Source organism: Excalfactoria chinensis, chromosome 2 (genome assembly GCF_039878825.1).
Source record: "Excalfactoria chinensis isolate bCotChi1 chromosome 2, bCotChi1.hap2, whole genome shotgun sequence".
Classification (NCBI taxonomy): Eukaryota; Metazoa; Chordata; class Aves; order Galliformes; family Phasianidae; genus Excalfactoria; species Excalfactoria chinensis.
In genome coordinates this window covers 79,686,036-79,709,426 of record NC_092826.1, presented here as the reverse complement: position 1 = coordinate 79,709,426, position 23,391 = coordinate 79,686,036, and the positions used below count along the sequence as shown (strand labels likewise).

Genomic DNA, 23,391 nt, shown 5'->3' with positions numbered 1-23,391 from the left:
CACCCACATCCAAGTGTTATGGTGGAAATAAATTGGGAACAAAATAGAATTTATGCATTGAGATAAAAACCCACTGCCAAAACAGGAAAATGAAAGCAGAAATTCAATGATAACTACACACATAACTGCAATGCAGTTAACTGCCATTAACTGGCCAACACACAGCACCAATATGAAGCCTATCAGTAATGTGAGGTCACACTCCTACTGACCAATGCTCAACAAACCCCAAGCAGTAACCAGCCAACCACCCCCAGTTTTACAATCTTCCTGTGTGTGATCCCATGGTACAGAATACCCCTTGGCCTGATTGAGACACCTGTCCTACCTCCAGGCTGGCCCACACCACCATGGCAGGGCCCGCTCCACACACATTGCTCAGCAACAATCAAACAGCAGAATGCTGTCAGCGCTGCTTCAGCTAAAACCCATTACAGATTAAGATATGAGTAAAAAAATGCTTCCTAGAAGTTCACTCAGACACTTGAGAGCCTTTGTTTTGCTTTAAAACATTTCTGCTGGCTCACTGTCAAAAGCCCATTACCACTGATACATGTAAAGGGGTCCTACGACTTGTACTGAGAAGTAAATCCCACTTACTCTGACACTTTTTCTTTACATAATGCAAAAGCCTTTACCATTTTGGCATAATTCCCCATTTCTGAAGCCCTTTTCTGTTGAGTGACTGAATGAGAAAATAAAGATCGGATTTGTTTATTTTTCCATTTAAGTGCAAGTGTCTTCTGCAGAAGGCCCTTCATTTCACATGGAAAATTTAACCCAAAGTCTCAGGCTGGAAGTGCTGATAGGTAATAAAAATTACAGTATCAGTTCAGAAACACTGTGCCATGATTTACATTCCATCTCAAATCACATGGGCTGTAGATATGAATGAAACAGGAAAAAAAATATACAACAAATATGAAAAAAGCAACTAGCCTATAAAGTGCTACACAGAAAGGTGGGGAGAGGCAAAGGGAAGCAACCTACTACATAAATATCTAAGTGCTAGTCAATCCTTCCAACAAAACACTGTCCATACACGAACAGCACTATTCACAAAGATGACAAAGGGGCTCTGTCAGCAAGTCTCACACAGCCACAGTTTTTGTCTCGGAACAACTCACAGAAATACAAATTTCAGAGGGGAAAATAAAAGAAAACAAAACCACATCAGACTGCAGTGCTGAGCATTCTCAGTTTTATTCCCTCATCCTGCTCTTCCTAGCAAATGTATTTACTCAATATATTACTTTAACTACTCTGCTGTTATTTCCTTGATCCCAGCAGTAAAATACATGTGGATGAACAATTATTTCTTCAAAATCCCATAAGAATTTATCACGTCTCTGTGCTGCCTCATCAGTCTTCCAACACGCTGCTGGCCTGCAATATGAAAGGCTTACTTCACTCTTTTAAAAAGCAAGTGTATTCAAGACATCTCACATGAATTAACTGCCTAGCCAACCTTTATGAACAAGCTTTACAATTTTACTTTGTTTATTCTACGCTACAAATGCATAGGCATTACCAAAAGACAAAACACAATTTGAAAATACTGTGCTTGTACTGAGAAATACTTTCTGTATCTGCAGCTAAAGAAGCACTATATTTAAAGCCTAAGGGTAAAAAGTGTAGTCTTTTCCCTTAAAATTACCTTAATTGCAACAAGTGATACTGAATTATGGGCAGTGATGCTAAGAAACATTCATTAGAAATTTTAAAATATAATTCAGTTTAAAATTCTGCCTACTCAAACATCAGCCAAGTTTTAAAATGGATTTGCTTAATCCCGTTCTTATTTCCTGATACAACCGTGCTCTGGTTCTGTTACAGTTTACAGCTAGGATTTATATAGTCAACTACACTTCATAGTTATTTAGGCATACCTATCTTCTAGCACTACAATTGATTGTGTTAAAACACTACTGACTACACAGTGCTCAAAAAAAAGGTGTTACCTCCTCTAACTTGTTAAAGGAGAACTAAGCATTTTGCAGCAATCAACGCAAGAAGATTCTCAATTTAAGCACTGATTTAAATTAAAGAATCACATCACTATAGGAGTTGGAAGGGATCTATAGAGATCATTGTGTCCACCTCCCTGCTAAAGCAAGTTCCCTACAGCAGGTCATACGGGTAGGCATATTGAATGTCTCCAAAGAAGGGGATTCCACAGCCTCTCTGGGCAGCTTGTTCCAGTGCTTCATCACTGACAGAAGTTCTTCCTTGTGTTAGTATGGAACTTCCTGTGTTCTAGTTTTCTACTTGTTGCCTCTCGTTCTACTGCCATTAGCCCACCCCCATCAACTTGACTCCCATGCTTTAGATTCTTATAAACAGTTATAAAAACCTCTCTCAGTCCTCTCTTCTCCAGGCTGAAGAGTTCCAGGTCTCTCACTCAGCCTTCCCTCACAAGGAAGATGCTTCATGCCCCTCATCATCCCTGCAGTCCTCCAGCTGGACTCTCTCTAGGAGATCCCTGTTTTTCTTAAACTGAGAAGCCCAGAACTGGGCACAGTACTGCAGATGTGGAGTCAACAGGGCAGAAATGAGGAGGAGAATTACCTCCCTCAACCAACCCACTGGCTACACTCTTTTTAATGCACCCCAGGATACCATTGGCCTTCCTGATCACAATGGCACACTGATGGCTCATGGCCAACCTGCTGTCCACCAGGACATCCATGTCCTTCTCTGCAGGGCTCCTTTCAGCATGTCAGCCCCTGGTTAGGACCTGTACCTATGCATGTAGCTACTCCTACCCAGGTGCAAGACTATACACTAGCTCGTGTAGGAAAAGAAAGTGTGACAGAAAGAACATGACTAGGATTACTGACTTCTTTGTCACTAAGCTAGAAGAGAGAATGTATTGGGACCATGGCATGCTGCATTCTAGCACAATGGGCTCTCAAGCATCTTTAATGTTATCAGGTAACAAATACAGTAAGTTTATAAACATAAGCAAGCCTTAAGCCAGATAAAGCACAGTACAGAGAATAAAATATGTTTGCCTGAAAGGTCTCAAGAATGCCATATATTTTGATTATGTCAGAGAGCCCTTCTGTGACATCAGATACTTGAAAATAACAGCCTGTAAAGCAAGCCTAAGTGAAAAGTAAACACAGAGTTCAGTATACATATCTCAAACTATGGTACATGGAAGTATTCCCCATTCTACTCTACAGAAAACAAAAGTAACATAATACCCCTCATCTTGCATTACTGACCCAAAATGTATGCACTGAATGGATGGACAAAGCTATACAAGTTGGAGAGAAATACATAGAAGAACAAACTATTTACTAGTAATGAAGAACAAGGTGATATTTTATGTCGCGGACGCATATGACAAAAGAATCTCAAGTTAATGCCACATCCATTACATACTAAGAAAATTCAAATACAGTCATTGTCTCAGCTTTTCTTTAAAACCAATTGCAATCAGTGTGCTAAAAGATCGAGTTTCCCACAGTTCTAGTGAGCTCTATCATGGGTCTGAAAGGAAAAATCAGTAGATGCTACAGTCAAATGAACTCAAACAGGTGATAATACAGGAATTGTTAAGATACGCAAGGTATTTTAACCAGGGTTTATTTTTTAAAGTTATTTTATTTTACAATAACAGCGTCTTACACAAAAACAGAATTTCTTTACTCCCCACGTACTTAGTTCAAGTCTTCATGCATTCAGTAGAATTTCTGCTTGTAGAATGAACATTAAACTAAAACCTACCACAAGAAAACAATGGAAAAAAAACAGCAGTACCAGAGTAAAATGCACTGCGGGGTGGGGGAATAAAACAAACATGGTGAGGTTTGTAAGTCCACAATTATTATTACTCGCCAGGGCATCCTGCACTGGATTCTGACTTGAACCAACTATAAATGGCTTGCAAAATAAAGATAACATAATTCTGTTACCTGTTCTCACGCCAAACAGCAACTTGTTGCTTACATAGATGGACAGCTTTTAAAGGAACTATATTCAAAGTAACAGACATACTCTAATACACAGGTGATACAATTTGTCCTTTAGACTATTATTATCACCTGTCTTTATACTTTGAGTCTCACTGCTTTCCTTCTCTTGAAACTGGAAGCAAGGAAACCCATTAAATCTATGTGGAACGTAAAGGCAGTCATAAAGGAAAGTCTTTAACAGTTGTTAACTGTAAAGATGAGTAAATATTTTTTATTGTTACTATTCAAAATGGACAAGGACTGAAAACTTGTTATTGCCTAAAAATTCTGGTGATGTAAGTGTCAAGGACAGACTGAGAATGACAAATACATTTGTAATTGCTTACCAGGAACTAGAGATATTTTCTGAGCCCCACTTCATTTGCCTGTTAGCTCTGGTGCACCGTACCTTCCCTTTGGAGACAGGCTGAAAGGCAAAATTCGGCACAGTCAGTCCAAATATGAGAACCTGAATAAAAGAAGTGTGAAGACACATAGAAAATACTGACAGTTATCCTATAAACACATCAGAAGCATGAGATATTTGTAAGCATGGCCTTCATTATTATGGCCAGAGCTCCAGGGACAAAAACTGATGCTGACAAAAGATAAAAGACAAAAGATGTCACAGTGAGGTAAAATTAAGGTATACCTTAAACTGCACCATTACTGCAGCATGCTAATACAGGTGTATCATTTTCCTCATTTAAATAAAAACACTGCCTCATAGACCCCTTTCCATTCTGGAAATACACAAGATTTGTTTCATTTTCATATTTAAGTTTGTTTCTTTTCCAGATCAAAATTCCAAGCTAATAGTGCTAGAAGTCACATGCACACAAAACAATACATAAAACAAAAATGCTTTACGTACAGAAAATAACTCCCCCCCTCCTTTCACCACTGCCAGAAAACTGACCAACTTGCCTACAATCCACTTAATCCTTACTGCCTAACAGAATAAAGGATTAAATACGATAAACCTGTTTTGTTTAATCCTTCTTTCATAAGAATTCAAAATACCAGTGTCTTCCACACTTCACATTTGCAATGTATTTCTTCTGCAAATGCATCCTTTTGAAAAACTATATAGGATTCTTAGCTTTTACTTTACCTCAGGTAGAAAATATTCTTACATCAGCTCAACGCTAAATGATAGTAAGGAGACACTTCTAGCCTTTCTGGTATTTGTAATATGATGAAAAGTGCAGTAATGACAGCAGCAAGATCCCAGGCTGCAGCAAGTGATGACCTACACAAATGCAAAAGCCATAGATACAGAAATAAAGGAAAGAAGATGCTCACCTTCAGAAGGCCTCAGGTATACAAAGACCTCCAGGTAAGGTACCCTCACCTCCACTGTCAACCCTTAAATGAGGTCTGGGAAGGGGTGGATCCTGGCTCCATCCCTTCCAGTCACTCAGGTGTACAGCCTGCATCTGAGCCCCCCTGAGTTGGCCCCGTCAGGTACTCAAACACTGGTTCAAGACATGACTTAGCATTTCCACCACAATACTTCACTTTAGGAACAGCTTCCAGAAAATAATCACTAAGCAGAAAGAAAAGGTTTAAGTCCTCTCTGGTAAATAAGAGCCTATGGCTTGACTGGAGCCGGCCTTCTATTGCATGCAAGAGGGCTTAAGCCCACAACACAAGGAGCAGGGGATGAATGAGGACACATGCAAGCTGCTGGTTACCTTTGACTTCCAACACCAGGAACACGGGACTGGGTAACCAGAAAGAAACACAAGACTGTGCTATGAATGCATGAATCCCCAAATGGAAAAATGCAGATGGACAGCATGTCCTTCACCACCACGGTGGTAAATCTAACCAGATAAACATTCATTCAACAAAAATAAGGTCAAAAGAACAAATTTTGCACTAGCAAGACATCTTAGATGTGATCATAATCAACAAAAAAGGCTGACGGCACTGTTTGTAACCAACTTGTCAAGAAAACCACCAGTCAACAAAAAGACACATAGATGGCTACAAAGACATTAGTAGTTAAGAAGTAAAGAATTTCTTCCTAATATCTAACCTAAATCTATCCTCTTCCAGTTTAAAGTCATTTCCTTTCATCCTGTCTCTACACGCCCTTACAAAAAGTCCCTCTCCAGCTTTACTGTAGGCTGCTTTAGGTACAGGAAGGCCATTGTGAGTCTCCTCAGTCTTTTCTTCTCCAGGCTGAACAGCCTCAGCTCTCTCAGCCTCTCCTTGTAGGGGAGATGCTCCAGCCCTTTGATCATTTTTGTCACCCTTCTCTGGACCCACTCCAATATCTTAATGTCCTTCTTGTGTTGGGGGCCCCAAAACTGAATGCATTACTCCAAGTGAGGACTCACAAGAGCAAAGTAAAGGGGGAGAATCACCTCCCTCAGCCTGCCGGTCACCATCTGCAGGATGTAACCCTGGATACGATTGGCTGCCTGGGCTGCAAGCGCAATACGATGTCAGCGTAAACCATGAGGAGGGAGAGGAACTACACAAAGTTACTCTAAGGGGCGTAACTGAAATAGCAGGATGAATCTGGTTAAGAAGGTGGCTTAGGCTAAGCAGCAGAGAGCATTACTTACCAGCAAGACGTGATCTAGAGTATTTTTCATACAGAGAGGAAAGAGAGGGAAGTTATTTAAGACTAGATGGGATGAAACACTGGAAAACACAGCAGAGAAAGCTCTTCAGAATTGATGAGGTCATGGTCAAGAACACTTCATAAATCCTGTCCTTCCCTCTTCCCATGATTAGGCTTCTTGGTAAGATTTCACTACATCACGTGATCTCAGAGTGGAAATACATTCATTCCTCGTTGAATTCTTGGTTGGAAAATACTTTGAATTTCATCAGCATTCAGGTTAGAAGTGTTGTTCATATTTGCTAGAACTACTACACACTCAATTATCTGAGTATTATTAGAAATTTTAATCCCCTATTACTTATTATTACTTTGGCCCAGTACTATAACACAAAATTACCCTTCTAATTCCAGACTCTTAAAAACAGTTTTCGTACATGAATGCCAAAGTACTTTACAGATACACCCACTATAAAACATCCTTTAAAATCTATATGGAATATATCAATATAGCCCATTGATTCAGATTTCATCCCATGAGTGCTGTACTATCTAGCTGCTTAGCATGATACGTAAATTAATAAGCAAATACAACGCCCATGAAACCCTCAGGAGTTGCACACAGCCATAGGAATCTGACAAATTAAAACTGAGGCCAAAAAGGAAAAAAGTCAGTGTTTCTTCCAGTCCTACACCTGCAACACTAGAGACCACAAACCAGCAAAGTTTTAGGAGCAGTGATAAAGCAGGAATTCCTTACAAGGCCAACTATTACAACAGAAGACCAACAGCTCGTTTGGGTTTGTTTGTTTTAATTATTATTACTGCTCTCACGGCCTTCAAACATCTTGCACGTCAGTTCAGAAGGAAATGGGGTAATGCACAAAATGTGACAAAGAGTTTTCTGCTGCTGCTTCTTCCTTCTGAATGCTTATTTCGAATTTTCTAAGACACACAAATAATTTAGGAGCACGGATGAATTTGAAACACAAAAGTTTCAAGAAGTAGAGTTATTCAATGCCTTCTTTAGATACTACCTAGATTTTGCTCACAACGGGGAATAGCTGGATCATATAATTCATTACAACTCCGACAATCAAAGATTTCCCTTGATTTATAGTCCTTATCGTAAAGGATCTGAAATAACCCAGATTGGATCTCACTGTGCATGACACTGCCTGTCAGCAACTAACAGCTGGAAAGAAGAGAAAGAAGGAGCACCACAGCAGCAGGGGAAAGTGAGAAAGTTTGCACAAACTGGAAAATAATAATTAAGAGATGGTAATATCGCAGCAATCAATTATCGTTCTGACCCCAAAAGGAAAATAATCGACATGAGCAGCAGCATAGCAGGAAAGCACATGTTCTCTTAAAAGTGTTGAGTGCCATGTCATAAAGCTGAAATAGTGCACCATAAGGAACAATTTGGCAACGTACAACAAAACATCCAACATGTACTGGAGAATATAACAGCTGTTTCCTTTCACAGCAGTCCAACATCTCTTCAGGTACGTCATCCAAATTCCTTTCTCTTTTTTTTTTCTTTCCCTCCTTTTGAGCAGCTACACATTGAAAATACTAGTAACTATTCCAGATACCCATATTACTGTATTATTCTCAAATTGAGGAAATGGCCTCAAGTTGTACCAGAGGAGATTCAGATTAGACATAAGGAAAAAAACTTTTCTCTCAGAGAGTGGTCAGGCACTGGAATGGCTGCCCAGGGAAGTGGTGCAGTCGCCATCCCTGGCAGTGTTCAAGAGGCATCTGGATGAGGAGCTATGAGATATGGTTTAGAGGCTTGTGGTAGCAATGGTAATGGGAAGACGGTTGGACTGGATGATCTTGTAAGTCCTTTCCAACCCTGTGATTCTATGATTCTACGATCATGAGATGCAAAAAAGGAAAGGCACAGTCATCTTCCTCTGCCAGACCAAATGCCAGAAGCAAGCATATTCATACAAATGTACACTGGTCAAAGAAGTTGTCTCCGCTTCCCAAAATACAGGCTCCAGTATCACAGGACATAACAGAGGTCATACCAATCATTTGGTCTGTGTCTGTCCTTGAAATACTCTGTAGGCCTGCAGTGATGCACCTGAACAGAAGGCCAGCTGAAACATCCAGCCCACCCTGCCCAAAATTACAATCTTTAGTCACAGCAGAGGTAATTCCTACTTACAGCAGAGCCCATAAGGCATGACTTCACAAAAGCTTCCAAGAAAAAGCATTAATAAAATATTTAAGAATTTTATTTTTCCAGTTAACTGTACCAATTTGACTTCATAAAGATAAGCTTCTGCTTAAAAATAGTTCTTCCCTTCTGAAGTTTAATAAAGGTTAAGACATGAAGGGGAGACAAGAGAAGACTCTCTTTTCTTTGGTATGTTTCCTTTACATTTGATAACACATGTGCCTATTGCTTATTTTAAACGTAATAAGTTTTGATACTTCTTAAAAAAAGGTTATAAAATAATAAACAAATAAAGAACCTCAATCACTGTCAAGGAGATTCAGAAGCAGGATTAACACCTTAAGCCTAAATCACCTATAATTACCTTACAAATATTAAACCAAGTGCTCTTGCAACCAAAATTTACCTAATGCCTTTTGCTTTCTTCCTAATTACTCCCACATCTTCCATAGCTGATGGCTGTAATATCAATATTCTACTTAATGAAAATAATAAAGCTTACTCTAAGATTAGATAGAGCCCTTGCCACACTCACCTGCAGAATACCTTCACATAATTTCTCTGAACTCTCAAAGCTAGGTTTCATTTTGCACATGACATCTTTTAAGCTGCCTGAAACCCATGACCAAAACAAAGGATGGGGTTGCTGCTGATGTGTTCAAGGAAGATGATAAATCTGTGGATTAAAACTATTCTGCTTTAACACATATTAAGCGCCCCAACTGCTGAAAACTACAAGGATAGGGGAGCACTGGCAATTCATGTAGATTGGCATGGCAGTCTGGGCTAGCAACATAGCTTGGGCTACAAGGATTCAGTCCTCCACCCAGAGGCTCTTTAAACACAGGGTTTTTTGAATCATGTGTTCAACAAAGTTTTCTGTTTGTGTCTCCAGAAGGCCAAAAGCTAGCATAAAAGACATTGTTTTGTGATTTTAAAAGGAAGGCCTTGACATGATGCTCATTGTGATGTCTCCATTGCTTATATTTTCCTAAAAAATAATAAAATAAAATAAAATAAAATAAAATAAAATAAAATAAAATAAAATAAAATAAAATAAAATAAAATAAAATAAAATAAAATAAAATAAAATAAAATGCATTTCCTGTAACATCTCTAGTTTGGATTTTGACAAAAAGAAAACCCAAGAATACCCAAGAAATCTGGAATGTGTGGAAAATATCAGTTTCCAGAAGCCTAAAAGGGCTGCTCTAATATAAAGACCATATGAACATTCATGCAAAAAATGAGACACGTCAGTGATATTACTTATACTAGGAGCTACTTTAGTTTATTATGAATTATGAAATAATTGCATCACATGTACAACTGACACACAAAAAAATACCCAAGCATACTTATACAACGAGCTTAATTAGCAGCAATTGAAATACTTTTGCCAGAGACACACGTAGAATAAATATAAGCGTATCCTATTTACAAAATGTGCTATGAAGCAAGTAAGAATATAAGGAACTCATACTATAATATTATCTACATAGGTGGGGCAACATATATGTTAAGTTGCACAGCCAAATTTATTCCGTAGTGGCAAAACTTTCAGCAGAAGGGGATGCTATGTGTTTCCAGCATGAACAGTACCAGGACGCTTCAGGCATAGAAAACATAAGAGGTGATTATGTAGAATTTGAGTCTCGGTATTGCTGCAGAGAATAAAATCCAAACAAACAGGCAGAGCCTATTTAAAACTATTCAGGTACCTGTTGTTCTCTGGGACTGTGTAATCCAAGTCAGTGCTTGTATAGACTGCTACCTGGGTACTGCCCTCTCCAAGGCCTGTTCTAACACAAGTGGGCCTGTGCATTAAATTCAACAATAGCACCGCTATGGCAATTTCTCGCAGCTGTAGAGAAGGTTAGAAGAATGATAATGGGGGGTTTCCTCTTGCAAATAAAAGTGCTGAGGCAGGAAAAAACTTGTTAATCACCCTCAGAAGTTCTCACTTCTTAATTCAAACAGTATCTGAGCTATAGCTGTGTAAAACGAGTATGGTTTTAATAACAGAACTCAACTCCAAATGGGGTGTTGAAGGGAAGAATGATTAAGAGAGCACAGAATTGCAGAAGGGCTGAGGCTGGCAGGACCCTGTGGTCCATCTGACCCAATCCCAGCTCTAGCAGGCTGCCCGGAGCAGGGTACTCAGGCTCCTTACTCAGGCAGCTTCCTCAAGATGTCCAAGGAGGAGCTGCAACAGCCTCTGGGTATCCTGTGCAAGTGCTTGTCTGCACACAACACAGAAGTGCTGCCTGGTGCTCAGAGGGAGCCTCAGCCGGTGCTCACGGCCCCACATTGCAGCACCGGGCAGCAGCAGGCAAAGCCTCTATGACTGAAAACGTGCCACCAAACTGCTTAGAAACCACAGATCAACGAGAGAACGTTATTCACCTGCTGCTAACTTCCAGGCCCGACCCCAACCTTACACAGTCCAGCTTCGCACACCATTCACCCCTCCACTCCGCGTTCTTTACATTCAACGCCTGCTTCCTCCACGCACCTTCAAGAAGGCCTCAACCTCAAACGCTCGCACGACGCAAAAACCTCACGTACAACCGAGATCTACGCTGCACTCACCGATCCACAGACAACCGCACAAAAACACCCCACCGCCCGACTCCGGGCCGCCTAGGCCGTCGGCAATCTTCCCCGCCCAGCAGCACGGGCCGGCCCCCGGGCTCAAGGCTTAACTCCCTCCTCGCGGGCCAGGCCGTCACTCACCGCGTCGTGTCGCCGGGTGCCGCGCGGAGAAGGCCGGGTTCGGGAGGCGGCTCCGGGCGCCGCGGGCGGGGAAAAGGGCCCGGGCGGGAGGAGCCGCCTTGCGCCGGCAACATGGCAGCGTCCAGCCGGGCCCAGGTGCTGCGGTTGTACCGCGCTCTGCTGCGAGAGAGCCAGCGCTTCAGCGGCTACAATTACAGGTGCTGCTCCTCGCGGAGGTCGGGAAGGGGGAATAACGGGGAGCTTCGGGGCGGAGAGGGTTCGGGACGGTACAGCAGCGGACAGCTTTCTCTTTGCTCCTTGTGCGCGTGTTTGTAGCTGGAGGGCATGGGCGGCTTCGGGCACCTTGCGGAGGGGCAAGCGAAGGGCTGACTGCAGGGAGCTGCTGTCGGCTGGCTGAATGCTGCGGGCTGAGCCCGTGCTGGAGGAGTTCCCGGCTCGCACGGTGCAGTTCGGCTGCTTTGGGTGCTGTGAGAGGGAGTAGCGCTGCACAGGGTGCTGTGTAGCATGGCTGCTTGACCGTCTGTCTGCTCTGGGCGTCACTGGACAGTGCTTTCAGTAACGGGAGGCCGGCTGCTGCAGGCACAGGCCTAGCTGTGTTCTGGTCCCTGCTGCGTTGCCCCCTGGCAAGGCTGCTTACCGCTCTGTGGTACCACAGAGACACGTGAGATACCTTCGCTGTGAATCATCTCCAGGCCTGCAAGAACTGCTGAGCTGGAAACAGAAGGCTTTGAACTGGCATAACCACAGCAAGTTCTGTGACCCTTAAGGAATAAGTGTGTTATTTCCTGTGTGAGAGTGCCCTGACAGGAAGCCTGAAGGGCTGGAGCTCCTAAGCCTTTACTGCTAACTCCTCAAGTTCCTCTCCTTCTGCCTTAGCTCCTCTACTATCAAGGCTTCTTCCTGCCCCAAGTACTTAGTATTATTTTGAGCAATTGAAGGATGTCTGAATGCAACAGGGATGGCATGAGGCTTTGAGTGGTGGTGCACAGCTCCTGATCTGAATTACGTTGTTTCCAGCTGGGGTTATCAGCCCAGAAGCTGGGGACTCAGGGAACCATTAGGTTCTCTCCTCTTCTATAAGCCATACCCAGAGCTTAGGTTCACCCCACAGTGAGATACGTGCCTGAGGGGTCTAAACCATGTGGATGTTTTGGCTTATGGTTCAAAACTGGCCATCATACAGTAACAGGTGGACTGGTGAGCGTTTTTTTGCCAACAAATTTTGCAGCTTGGAAATCAGAAGGTACACGTTTACGTTGCATATTTGCTATTTCTTGGTGCTGTGTTGGGGTGCATGATTTCACTTTCCTTAAGAAAAGATCTCGGTTTTATGTATAGACCTTTCATTACATACTATAAAACCAGTGAATGTGTAAAATCATAGAATATCCTGAGTTGGAAGGAACCTACAAGCATTATTCAGTCCTGCTTCTTGTAGGACCACCTGAAATTCAAACCCTGTGTTTTGAGATCATTGTCCAAATGCTCCTTGAGCTCTGGCACTGAGGCTGTGCCCACTGTCCTGGGCAGCCTGTTCTGTGCCCACTGCCCTCTGGTGCGGACCATGTCCCTGACCCCCAGCTGCCCCTCCCCTGGCACAACTCCATGCTCCGGCCCTGGCGCTGTCACACAGAGCAGAGCTCAGCGCTGCCCCTCTGCTCCCTGTGAGGAGCTGCAGCTGCCATGAGACCTCAGCTTCTCTGCTGTGGGCTGAACAAACCCAGGGACCCCAGCTGCTCCACCTACATCTTGCCCTTTGGGCTCCTCCCCACCTTTGTAGCCCTCCTTTGGATGCTCTTGAATAGTTCAGGGAGAGCCCAGTCTGGGAGCTGCAGCCCAGGGCTGAGGGCAGGACTGTACTGAGTAGGCAGAGAGAGCCCAGGGACAGCTGGGACAAGTGCCTGCTTCTGGCCCAGGTGCAGCATTGCTTTTGCTTAGAGGGCATTTGCTACTTTGTGCAAAAATTATGCCTCTCTGAGAGAGTTTGTGAAACCAAATGCAATAGCAATTTCTAGCAAGAAGCAGTAGGCAGCTGTTACACCTAGATACCTGCCATGAACACAACAGCCATCCTGCATTGCTGTTTGTTTACGCTCCATGCACAGCTAACATGGGCACCATGTGAGCTTCTTCGCTGCCCTGATAAGCAGTTCTCCTGCGTCCTCATTGCTGCTGTAATATGATATTAAATTTCTTCCAGGGCATGGCAGTGACTTTGTATACAACTAATTTGTTGTGAAGGAATATAAAAGATGAATCGTAGTGATTCATGTTTTCAGCTGCAGAATTTCAGAATGCTGTTGCAAACAGTGCATAAGTGTGCACCTGAAGGATGGTCCGCTGGTCGTTGTCTCCATATTTGCCTTCTGTGCTTTTTCTCTTAAGTGTATGTGTAGATTGTGATTTAAAATTGAGTATTTTTGCTCTGTAAGCTTTCTAGTAATTCATGAAATATGTTTTATTCTACTGTTTAGCAGAACTTTTAGTGCTGTAACTGTGAAGAACAGCATTAAAGCCTTTAAGTAACAGAGGTCGCCACTGACTGTCTGAGAGTAACAGGACACAGGATTGTCTCTGGAGTCCTGCATTAAGTGTTAAGGAGACTTTTGCAGCCCAGGTGTGCTGCCAGATTTTAACATCAGGGGAGAACTTAGCAGACAGGAAGTAATTTTATGTCTGCCATTCTGCTCTATCACCCATGCAGACAATGTGAAGAAAGGAATGTGATTTGTACTACTGGAAAATCAATATGTGAAGAGGGAAGGTCAAGTTTTCAGTCAAGAAAGGTAGTTCTTAATGAGGGTATCCTTTTTTTAGTATGGGTGACAAAAAGGAGAGCCTCTGATAGTTTGTAGTGCGATACATTATGATCTCAGGAGGAGGTGGCCTCTGCTATTTAAATAGCAAATGAAATTCTATTTAGATTTGCTTTAAAATTCTTTTGTTTGGCATTTAAAAAAAAATATAAAAATAAAAATACAACTTGTGAAATGTGTTTTTAGTGGAGATGCTAAGTCATGGCTTGAACCAGTGATTGAGCACCTGGTGGGAAGGCAGGGCCAACCCAGGGGAGCTCAGGTATCAGCTAATCCTTCCCAGATCTCATTTAAGGGTTGGCAGTGGAAGTAAGGATATTTTGCTGGAGATCCCTGTATACCTGAGGCCTTCCAAAGGTAGTCGGATTCTTTCCTTTATTTCTGTGTCTAGACCTTTTGCATTTGAGCAGTTCCCAACTTGCTGCGGCCTAGGACTTTGCTGCTCTGCTGTCATTGCTGCACTTTCCATCACGTTACAGTGTTACAACTGTTAAAACAACTGGTTGCAAATGAGGATAATCTGAATTTTAGAGTTGTTCATTTAATATGGCTGATGCTCAGTGGTCAGAACTCACTGGAATCATGCAGAAGGGCAGTTAAAGATTGAATCAGGTCACACAGAGACATTTTGACTCTTCCTTTCTGAGGTTTTTCCAACAGGTTTAACTAAACCATACTGTGGCTGACCTGACTTTGCTTTTAGAAACAATTCAGTTAAACAACATCACTGTGATTTTTCTGGTTTCCAGCCTTGGACTGATGCTGACTACTAATTGCTGGAAACATCCTATTACCTTCTTTCTGCTGGTTGTTCTTCTAATTTTTTTTGAAGTTTATGAGTAATCTCACAGGCTTCAAGTTATTTCTTTGTCTAACACCTCATGGTTTATCAAGTATTTATTTCAGTAACCATTATGTTCTAATAACTGGTGAATGTTGCAGATTTTTGTTTTTAATGGTTTTGATTTTTCAGTTAGAATGTATAATGTTACTTGATGGATAAAACTACCCCTAGTATAGAAGAATCGGGGAAATAAATAGGTCAGAACAATGTTTGAATGGGAAACATTCACTGATGGACATGGCTGAAATGGAATTGAGTGCATTCAGATTTTTGCAATTAGTAAACCTGAGTTCTGTAAGCCTCTGCCACTATGAGAACACCAATAAGCATCATTAGTTAGGCTGGGCTTTTTTTCCAGCGTCAGTTCTTTCTCCTGCTTTGAATTGCATAATTGGCAACGTGATTGGGACAACTAAATGCTACTTTATTTACTTTAAAATAGACTGTTGTAAGCTGAGTTTTTAACACAAGGTTATAACTTCAGAACTTTAAATAGATTTGCTTTTAAAAGGAAACTATTTTTTTTTTTAACATTTTTACAACAGATCTTATCAATATGTTTAAAAAAAAAAACAACCCTTCACTTTAGAAATTCCAGAAACTGTTTGTGATAAATATGGTTGGTTGGTTCTTATTTTGAATGAAAACACAGTAAGTAAACATTCAGGCCTTTTACTATGTAGGGCAGAGCATGATCTTAAAATGTTTTTAGATATTATTGCTGCTCTTCTGAAACATGAGTTGGATTTCTGTGGTTTTGCAGTAGGCTCCATATCTGAATTAAATGTAAACAATGTTTTTAAATTTCTTTTAGTTAGTGACAGTGAGCTAATCAGCCCATAAATCCTGTTGGATAGGAAAAAAGTCTCTTGTGGTCAGCATTGTTGTGATTGGCATGGCCATCTAGGCATTCTGTATCTAAAGGTCTAGCAACTCTTAGTGACCTATAGTGTGTGTATATATATATATATACACTGATTAGCAAAATATTCCAGTTGACAGGAATTTCAGTGTATGCAAGAACTAATCTGTCCTTTTCAAACAGGAGAATAGAAAAATAAACAGTATTGAATGCCAGCTTTTGTTAGGTAAAGATTGATCTGTAGCAAAAATAAACTAAGAGCTGTCCTTGGACATTTGGTTGAGTAGTCTGGTTTAATGCACCATTTCTCACTGTTTCTGTTGCTGTTCACCTAATGTTGGCCTTGTTACATTTTGAGACTTATCTGCTACCTCATTTAAATTCTTGTTCAGATATCAAATGTGCTGATCAGCTTAGGCTAAGGTGAGGAACCGGGACAAAGAAAAGTCAAAACAATGAATTATATGTCAGTGTACCACTCTGTGCTCTCCTGTGATGAAGAAAGATGTGAAACCTTGCTTTAGGCAGCTTGACCATTGATTTAACACAAGATATTCAAAACAATCCTAAGTGTCTACCTTGTTACTTCCTAGATGGAATTTCCATTTTTTATTGATCAGAATCATAATCAAAAGTTCTATCATGTCTGTATTAAATCTTATCTTGGCTTTCTGCCTTATTTTTTTCCATCCTCCAGGTGTTTATTTTTCTTACGATCTCATTTTGATGCAGTCTGTGGTGTCAGGAGTTCCTTGAGAGTTGTTATCAGTTGCTTGAGAATTAATACAGCCTTTTCTTCTTTCCACTTTGCGGGGTGGGCCCAGATGTGCCATTCAGCTCCTTAACACTTTGTCTCAAATAGAAGAGACTTTTCGGTGGAGGCTAAATGCACAATCGGTGCATTGCAGTTCCTTGATTTCATTCTTATAAGATCTGGAAACTTTCTTATGTTATACAGTGTAGTTAAATATATAGGGTTTTGTAGGCCCTACTGTATAGCACCTGATTTATAAACTCATATGAGGTTATATGAGGTAAAGCTGTTATTGGGAAGGAGTAACTGTGGGATGCTCAGGTGCACGCGTTCCTTAGTTCAGCATTGGACAGAGCCACTGGATTTGTGCACAAGTACAGGTTAGCCTGTCCTGCAGTTGCTTGGCAATCCTCTGTCCTTCAAGGAGGCATATGGCTTTTCAGATGCTAGTAACAGCATGACTCATACCAATGAAAATTCAGGAAAATGTTGGCTTTTTTGTTGTTCTTTTTTGTTTGTTTGTTTCCAGAATGGGATTATTTCTTTTCCCCTCATACCTTATTTTGGTCTCTTTAATGAAAATCTTGTGTTGCTTTTAGTCTCTGTTGTATGGGATCTGGTCATTGGTCATTTAGTACTTCTGTCACTCAGCTCATTTAACAGTTGTGTTAAGATTTCACATTCTCCAAGCTGGACTAGTATTTTTCTTATTGGTTCTCCTCCTGATGCTTGTGATTGATGGGATCCACCAGCAGGTTGCCAACTCTTGGTGGCACGTTACTGTGTATTGGGATGTTGGGGAAGCCAGGTTGTGATGTTATTAAAAATATATGTGTACATCCAATTCATAATGAGGAAATAGAGACATGCCATGCTGTAGGAAGTATTGTGTTCCATCTTAAGTGGTAGTCTGTGACTGAGACAAGAAACACAGAAATTAAACCAGTCAGTTCCGTCCAGCAGAACTGTCTCTTTCCCTTGTAAGAGAGAGATGACAGACATGCAGACTTAGGATCTGTTTTTACCTTGGCTGCACAAGGAAAGTAGAGAACTTTTCCCCCTTCCAACTGTCTAACCATTGTCTATGCTCCTGGTAATAGTGAACCTAAGGGTTTTTTAGTTGGTTTCCTGCATGATGAGTACATGGCTACCCCTGAAATGTATTAAAAAATAAAATAAAAAAAAAAGAAAACAGCTGTGGTGTTTGTGGGCCAAGAATGCAGTGGTATTTCTTTCTGTCACGCACTGTTTCAGACACTTGTTTTGGCTTGGCAGCTGCATGACCTGAATTGTAGACTAACAGGAGCTGAGCATCTGTGAGTCAATTTTGTAGGGCATTCAGATGTTTGCGGTTGGTGTTATTAATGGATCTCTTTCTCAGAGAGTTAAATTTTGGACATTATTTCAGTGACTGCATACCAAGCAGATGGTATCTGGGCATCTTCTGTATCTAATTCAGCAAGAAGCAATCCATCTTTGAATAGAAGTGTCAATAGAGCAAGGTGGTACTTTGAGGATTGGAGCTGTGTGAAGGACTAAAATTACCACACTCTGAATTGTAGTAAAACATGGGAATGGATGAGCTTTCTAGGAAAAGAAAAAGAGACACAAAAACAAACATTATTTGGATTGTAAGACTTTGGATCTGATAGTATTTCCATTTGAATTCAGTATTTTATTTTGGAAAGTCAGCTAAACACTCTGTTCCAAAAATGTCAAAACAGAACCATTGGATACCATCAGGACGTTCTTTGAAATGAGATTATAAACCAAATGGAAACAATTTTGTGGAATATTATGATTTTGATGGTAACTTTCCCAGTGGAAAGCAGTTCCACTGGAGTTGTAGATTGAGTTCATCAGGAGTTGCTTTCCTGGTCTTGTCATTTTGCAAATGCATTCACTTTATCCCTGCAAAACTATGCCCTTCTAAATTCTAAGGGATATCTGTATATCAGTTTTGATGTAATTTCATTTATTCCAATTTTTACTTATTAATTTCCCGCAAGAGAGTTTCAAGTGCTAGTAACTTACAAGGAAGAATGTGCAGCATGTACGTGGCATCCAAAGTTCTGGTGGGGGGTAGAGAAAAACTTTTATGTTTGGAAAACAGATGAGTAGAGTCAGTAGAGTCTTCCTTGAAAGACTGATTAATGGACTTTGTAGTTTTAGTGAAGACACTCAAATTGAGTAAATCTGATGTGGTTGTTAATGTCTTGGATATTTGCATTCTTTATATAGCACAGTGTAACAGGGCATTCTTCTCCTTCTGTAGGACTTAATTACCGTTGGAATTTGTTTGAGAACTAATGAGACTAATGGAAAAATTAGTGCCTCAGGTGATGATTTATGCCAATACATGTGTGCTTATGATTTCTGGTAAAGGAAAAAACTTTATGTAGTGATACTTCTTAAGTCCTGAAGTACTTTCCTAGCTCATCTCCCTTTCTTGTTCTTGGATGTGGCTTTAACGTTTAGCTCCTGGCTGTATCTTGCCATATACTGCCCACAGTAGGAAGATCCCGACCTCTTAACTTTGAGCCTTACTCAAGGCACATTAGGCACAAGCTGTTATTTCAAGTATAGTGTAGAAGATCAGAGCTCTGAATTAAAAATTAAAAAAATAAATGAAAGTAATTATGAAAAAAAATAAATAAAACCACACAAAAAAAAGCAGAAACTGCAGGTGATCAGACCCACTGCTGCAGCAGCTTGTAACAAGGAAGCTGTCCGAACTACCCCTCTGTTAGAAGCCATTCCTGCAGTTTTGGGTGTTGCTGACTATGGAAGTAGTGCAACCCTGGATTGTACGTGGATGTTATGGTGTGGAATACCGATAAGAAGAATCATAAAACCATAACATTTTGTTAAGTTGTACTACAAATGAATTTCCTTTGAATTGCAGTGTTCTTCTATCTTGACCTTATGATTGAAGAGATGTTTAGCTTAAATTGTGAGAATACTGGTTTATAAGTCAGCAGAACAAACTGTATTCTTTTATGCAATTCAACAAACCAGTATTTAAATAAATACAGCTCCATGAAGTTTTTGTCAAATCAGACAGAGTTTCAAATGTTAATTCAGATTCTGAATGTGATACCAGTCAGAGTCTCCATGAACTTCATTGCCAAGTCTTGACACTCCTCCTGAGTCTGCTTGTTTGGCATGTCCTGGTTTGAATCCATACAAGGCCTATTTCCAGACTGTTAGCAAATATAAAATAAAGATTAGTCTCATTTTAGCTGCCAGAGGAAAGTATTTTTCTGTTGAATCACTTATAAGATATCACTGATCCATTCAACTTTATTTTGGCCTTAAATACCTATAGGAAGAATTCAGTCTTTCTTCTGAAGTTGTCATATAGTTGTCCCAATCTTTCTCATGCACGCCATCTGATTCCTTCTTGTGAGTATTTGCTTGTTGTTTCTTGTTAGTAGTTCTTCACCATTACTATTTGTTACTCCAGCAAATATACAGAATATCACAGTGCTGAGTTGCAGTCACAGGCAAGTTTAAATATCTGCTCATCATATCTTTAAGTGGGAGGAATGTGGACACAGATCTCTAAAGAGACTTGGTGTTGCTTGCCTGTGAGCCTTTGTCAGCATTGAATTTGGTTAAACGATATGCTAGATTTGGCCCTTATTCAGAAGAACAACAAATATCATAGATGTTCTAATCACATTATGGAGACATACTGTCACTTATCAATGTGTTGTTGCCCTGCTATTTTTCAAATTTTGTCTTAGTAATATTACGTGATAAGTTTTCTTCAGAATGTTGACAGTCTTCTTCCATCAGAGCTGGTTGCATTTATCATGTTGAGGGAGAGCTTTAATCAACCACCTTATACAGGTTATGAATACAGAAAACCTTTCCCAAGGAATTTCTCTCTTACAGGGCGTCTGTCATTCTAACTTGATTTTCTTTTCTCAGTGCAGAACTAAGCTGGTGGTTTGCCCATAAGAATTTCAGCAGATATCTTTAAGAATGTGCCCGTGTGTTTTTGTTGGCTTGTTCATGTCCAACGTCAGACCACTTTCTGTTTTGATTCAGTATTCTCTACTCTCCGGATCCATATTTTGCACTCAGATCTCATCTCTTTCCTCCAAACCAGCATTTTGCAAACATCTTAGATGTGAACAGATTTGCTGAGTGGCTAATAGTGCTGTTCCTTTTACTTCAGTAACATTCTGTTCCAGTTTCACCTGATGTAAACTCTGGCGCACAGTAAAGGTGAACTGCAATAAACTGAATTCAGTAGCGCTATGGACCGGGGAGTTGAAATATCTTTTACAAGCTTACACTTTTTTTGTTGGCTGTATTTTTGGTGCCTCTCTTAGCAATTCTCTGTTTGTTGGTGTGTCAAACAAATGAATTATGTAATACAGGCTGCCCAGTCAGGTGATGGAGCCACTGTCCCTGAAGGTCTTCAAGAAAAGGGTAGATGTGGCATGTAGGGACATGGTTTAGTGGGTATGGTGGCGATGGAGTCAACAATTGGACTTGATGGTCATAGTGGTCTTTTCCAACCTTAGTGATTCTATGATTCTGTAATACACTGGTGTCTTCTGTGGGAAGAGGAAAAACATTCACTTCTAGTTGAAGTTGACAGTACAGAGAAAAGAGTGGGGGAAGTGAACTGAAAACAGCTTGATTTTTGTTTTGGTATAGCATCTCAAAAGAGAAGTTGACTTGGAGCAAAAGACAACTTCTGTAGTTCCTGGAGGACATGGAAGGGGCGAATACTAGAAAATAAAAATAGCGATAAACAAGTTCTGCTGTAAGGAAACTGAAAAAGGAAAATGAAAAATGCATCCTGATGTTGCCTACAGGCTATGGGGACAATAACAAGATGAGGTAGTGCATATGGTAGGGATTTCTTACTATAAGAGATAACACATGTATTGTGTGTAAACTACTATTTTAAGAATGTAAACATATACAAAAGTAATTGAATAGGCTAAATAACAGTGGAAAAAAAAAAAGTAATCATCCACATAATTAGAGTGAATTAGTACACATCATCCCCAGTGACATGGACTGTGTGGGGATTGGAAGGGGCCTCTGGAGATCACAGAGTCCAACCCTCTGCTAAAGCAATTTCCCTACTGTAGGTCGCATAGGAAACTGTTCAGGTGGGTCTTGAATATCTCCCGAGAAGGAGACTCTACAACCTCTTTGGACAGCCTGTTCCTGTGCTCTGTCACCCTCAAACTAGCTTTTTCCTTGTGTTCATATGGAACTTCCTATGTTCCAGTTTGTGCCCGTTGCCCCTTGTTCTGACACTGGTAATCACTGAGAAGAGCTTGGCAGGTGTCAAAAGGATGGGACCTATGACATAATTATAAACATTGATAAGATCCCCTCTCAGTCTTCTCCAGGCTAATCAGCCCCAGGTCTCAGCTTTTCTTCATAAGGGAGGTGCAGCAGGCTCTACATCATCTTTGTGACCCTCTGCTGGTCTCTCTCCAGTAGTTCCCTGTCTTTCTTGAACTGAGAAGTCCAGAACTGGACACCATACTCCAGACGTGGCCTCACCAGGACAGAGTAGAGGGGGAGGATTGCCTCTATCCTTTTAATACACCTCAAGATCCCACTGGCCTTCTTGGCCATAAGGGCATGCTGCTGGTTCATGGCCAACCTGTTGTCCACCAGAACACTCAGGTCTTTCTCTGCAGAGCTCCTTTCCTGCTGGTAAGCCTCTGACCTGTGCTGGTGCACACAGTTAATCCTTCCCAGGTGCAGGTCTCTACGCTTGCTGTTTATTTGTTTAAATAACATTAGACTGTTTTCTTCTTCGGAAAATGTTTCTAAATCAGTACAGCCCAAATGAAAGCTGTGTTTTGAAAGAGGCAGTACCTGCTGCAGTACACCCTAGAAGATAATAGCTTGAATCATGTTGTGGATTTCTGATAGAATTGTGTGTTGTTGTCTTGATAATAACCTATTACAAAGCTCCAGAAGACATTTCTGATCCACTTAAAATATCACAGCATTTTTCTAGTCCAATAAGTTATCAAATAGGTCTTTAAATGAATGGTCTTCGTATGTAAACTAGTTTTGAATGGAACATTCAATTGATTTAAATAACTTTAATTGATTCATTTAGATAAGTAATGATTTATTTTAAAGTAATTTACTACCCAAAATAAATGAGATGTTTCACTAACAATGCTTTTTCTCTCCTAAATTTACAACATTGAAAAGGTTTAAGTGTTTTGCTGACAAAACAGTGAGAGGTATGTTTGGTGTAGTACAGAATATGACATCTAAACAGGTTTCCTGAATTCCAGAGCTACTGAGTACGTTTCTTCCTGAATTTGTTAATGTAGTATTTTTGATAGCACTTCTGTATTGTTTGGCAAGTAAATACTCTGTATTGTAATTCACCCTGTGAACAAATGGTGTTATTTACTAATTTATATGGATTTTGAGACTTAATTATTTTTGTTGTTGTTTCCAACAATTTGATGAAACTGAAGGAGAAACTGTCTATCAATGCAAGTTATTGCTGCTATTAAGCACTGACCTAGTGCTTCAGTAGCTTCTGTCGATAATTTGTTCTGAGATTGGAAATCTTTCTGCTGCCCTGGGAAATGGAAGGTCTTGTCATGTGTCAAAGGGAAGGTAATCTGCCCTAGT

At 40.7% G+C, this 23,391-nt stretch overlaps 2 protein-coding genes across 5 annotated transcripts in view; one reads left to right on the top strand and one right to left on the bottom strand.

Moving 5' to 3' along the window:
• Nucleotides 1-11,544, bottom strand: part of FARS2 (phenylalanyl-tRNA synthetase 2, mitochondrial) — a 239,858-nt gene extending 228,314 nt beyond the window's left edge. For 2 of the 4 annotated variants that reach the window (XM_072327756.1, XM_072327759.1), the window contains exons 1-2: nt 11,327-11,505; nt 4,310-4,389 (exon numbers count right to left, since the gene is read on the bottom strand). The gene's annotated coding sequence lies outside the window, so the exon portion shown is untranslated. Of the gene's footprint in view, nt 1-4,309; nt 4,390-11,326 lie in introns of all 4 variants that reach the window. The other 2 variants (XM_072327757.1, XM_072327758.1) reach the window with 2 other exon arrangements.
• Nucleotides 11,476-23,391, top strand: part of LYRM4 (LYR motif containing 4) — an 87,307-nt gene continuing 75,391 nt past the window's right edge. Inside the window, exon 1 of the mRNA XM_072327761.1 lies at nt 11,476-11,667. Within this exon, the coding sequence (XP_072183862.1) occupies nt 11,582-11,667 (86 nt within the window). The 5' untranslated portion in view covers nt 11,476-11,581. The remainder of the gene's footprint in view (nt 11,668-23,391) is intronic.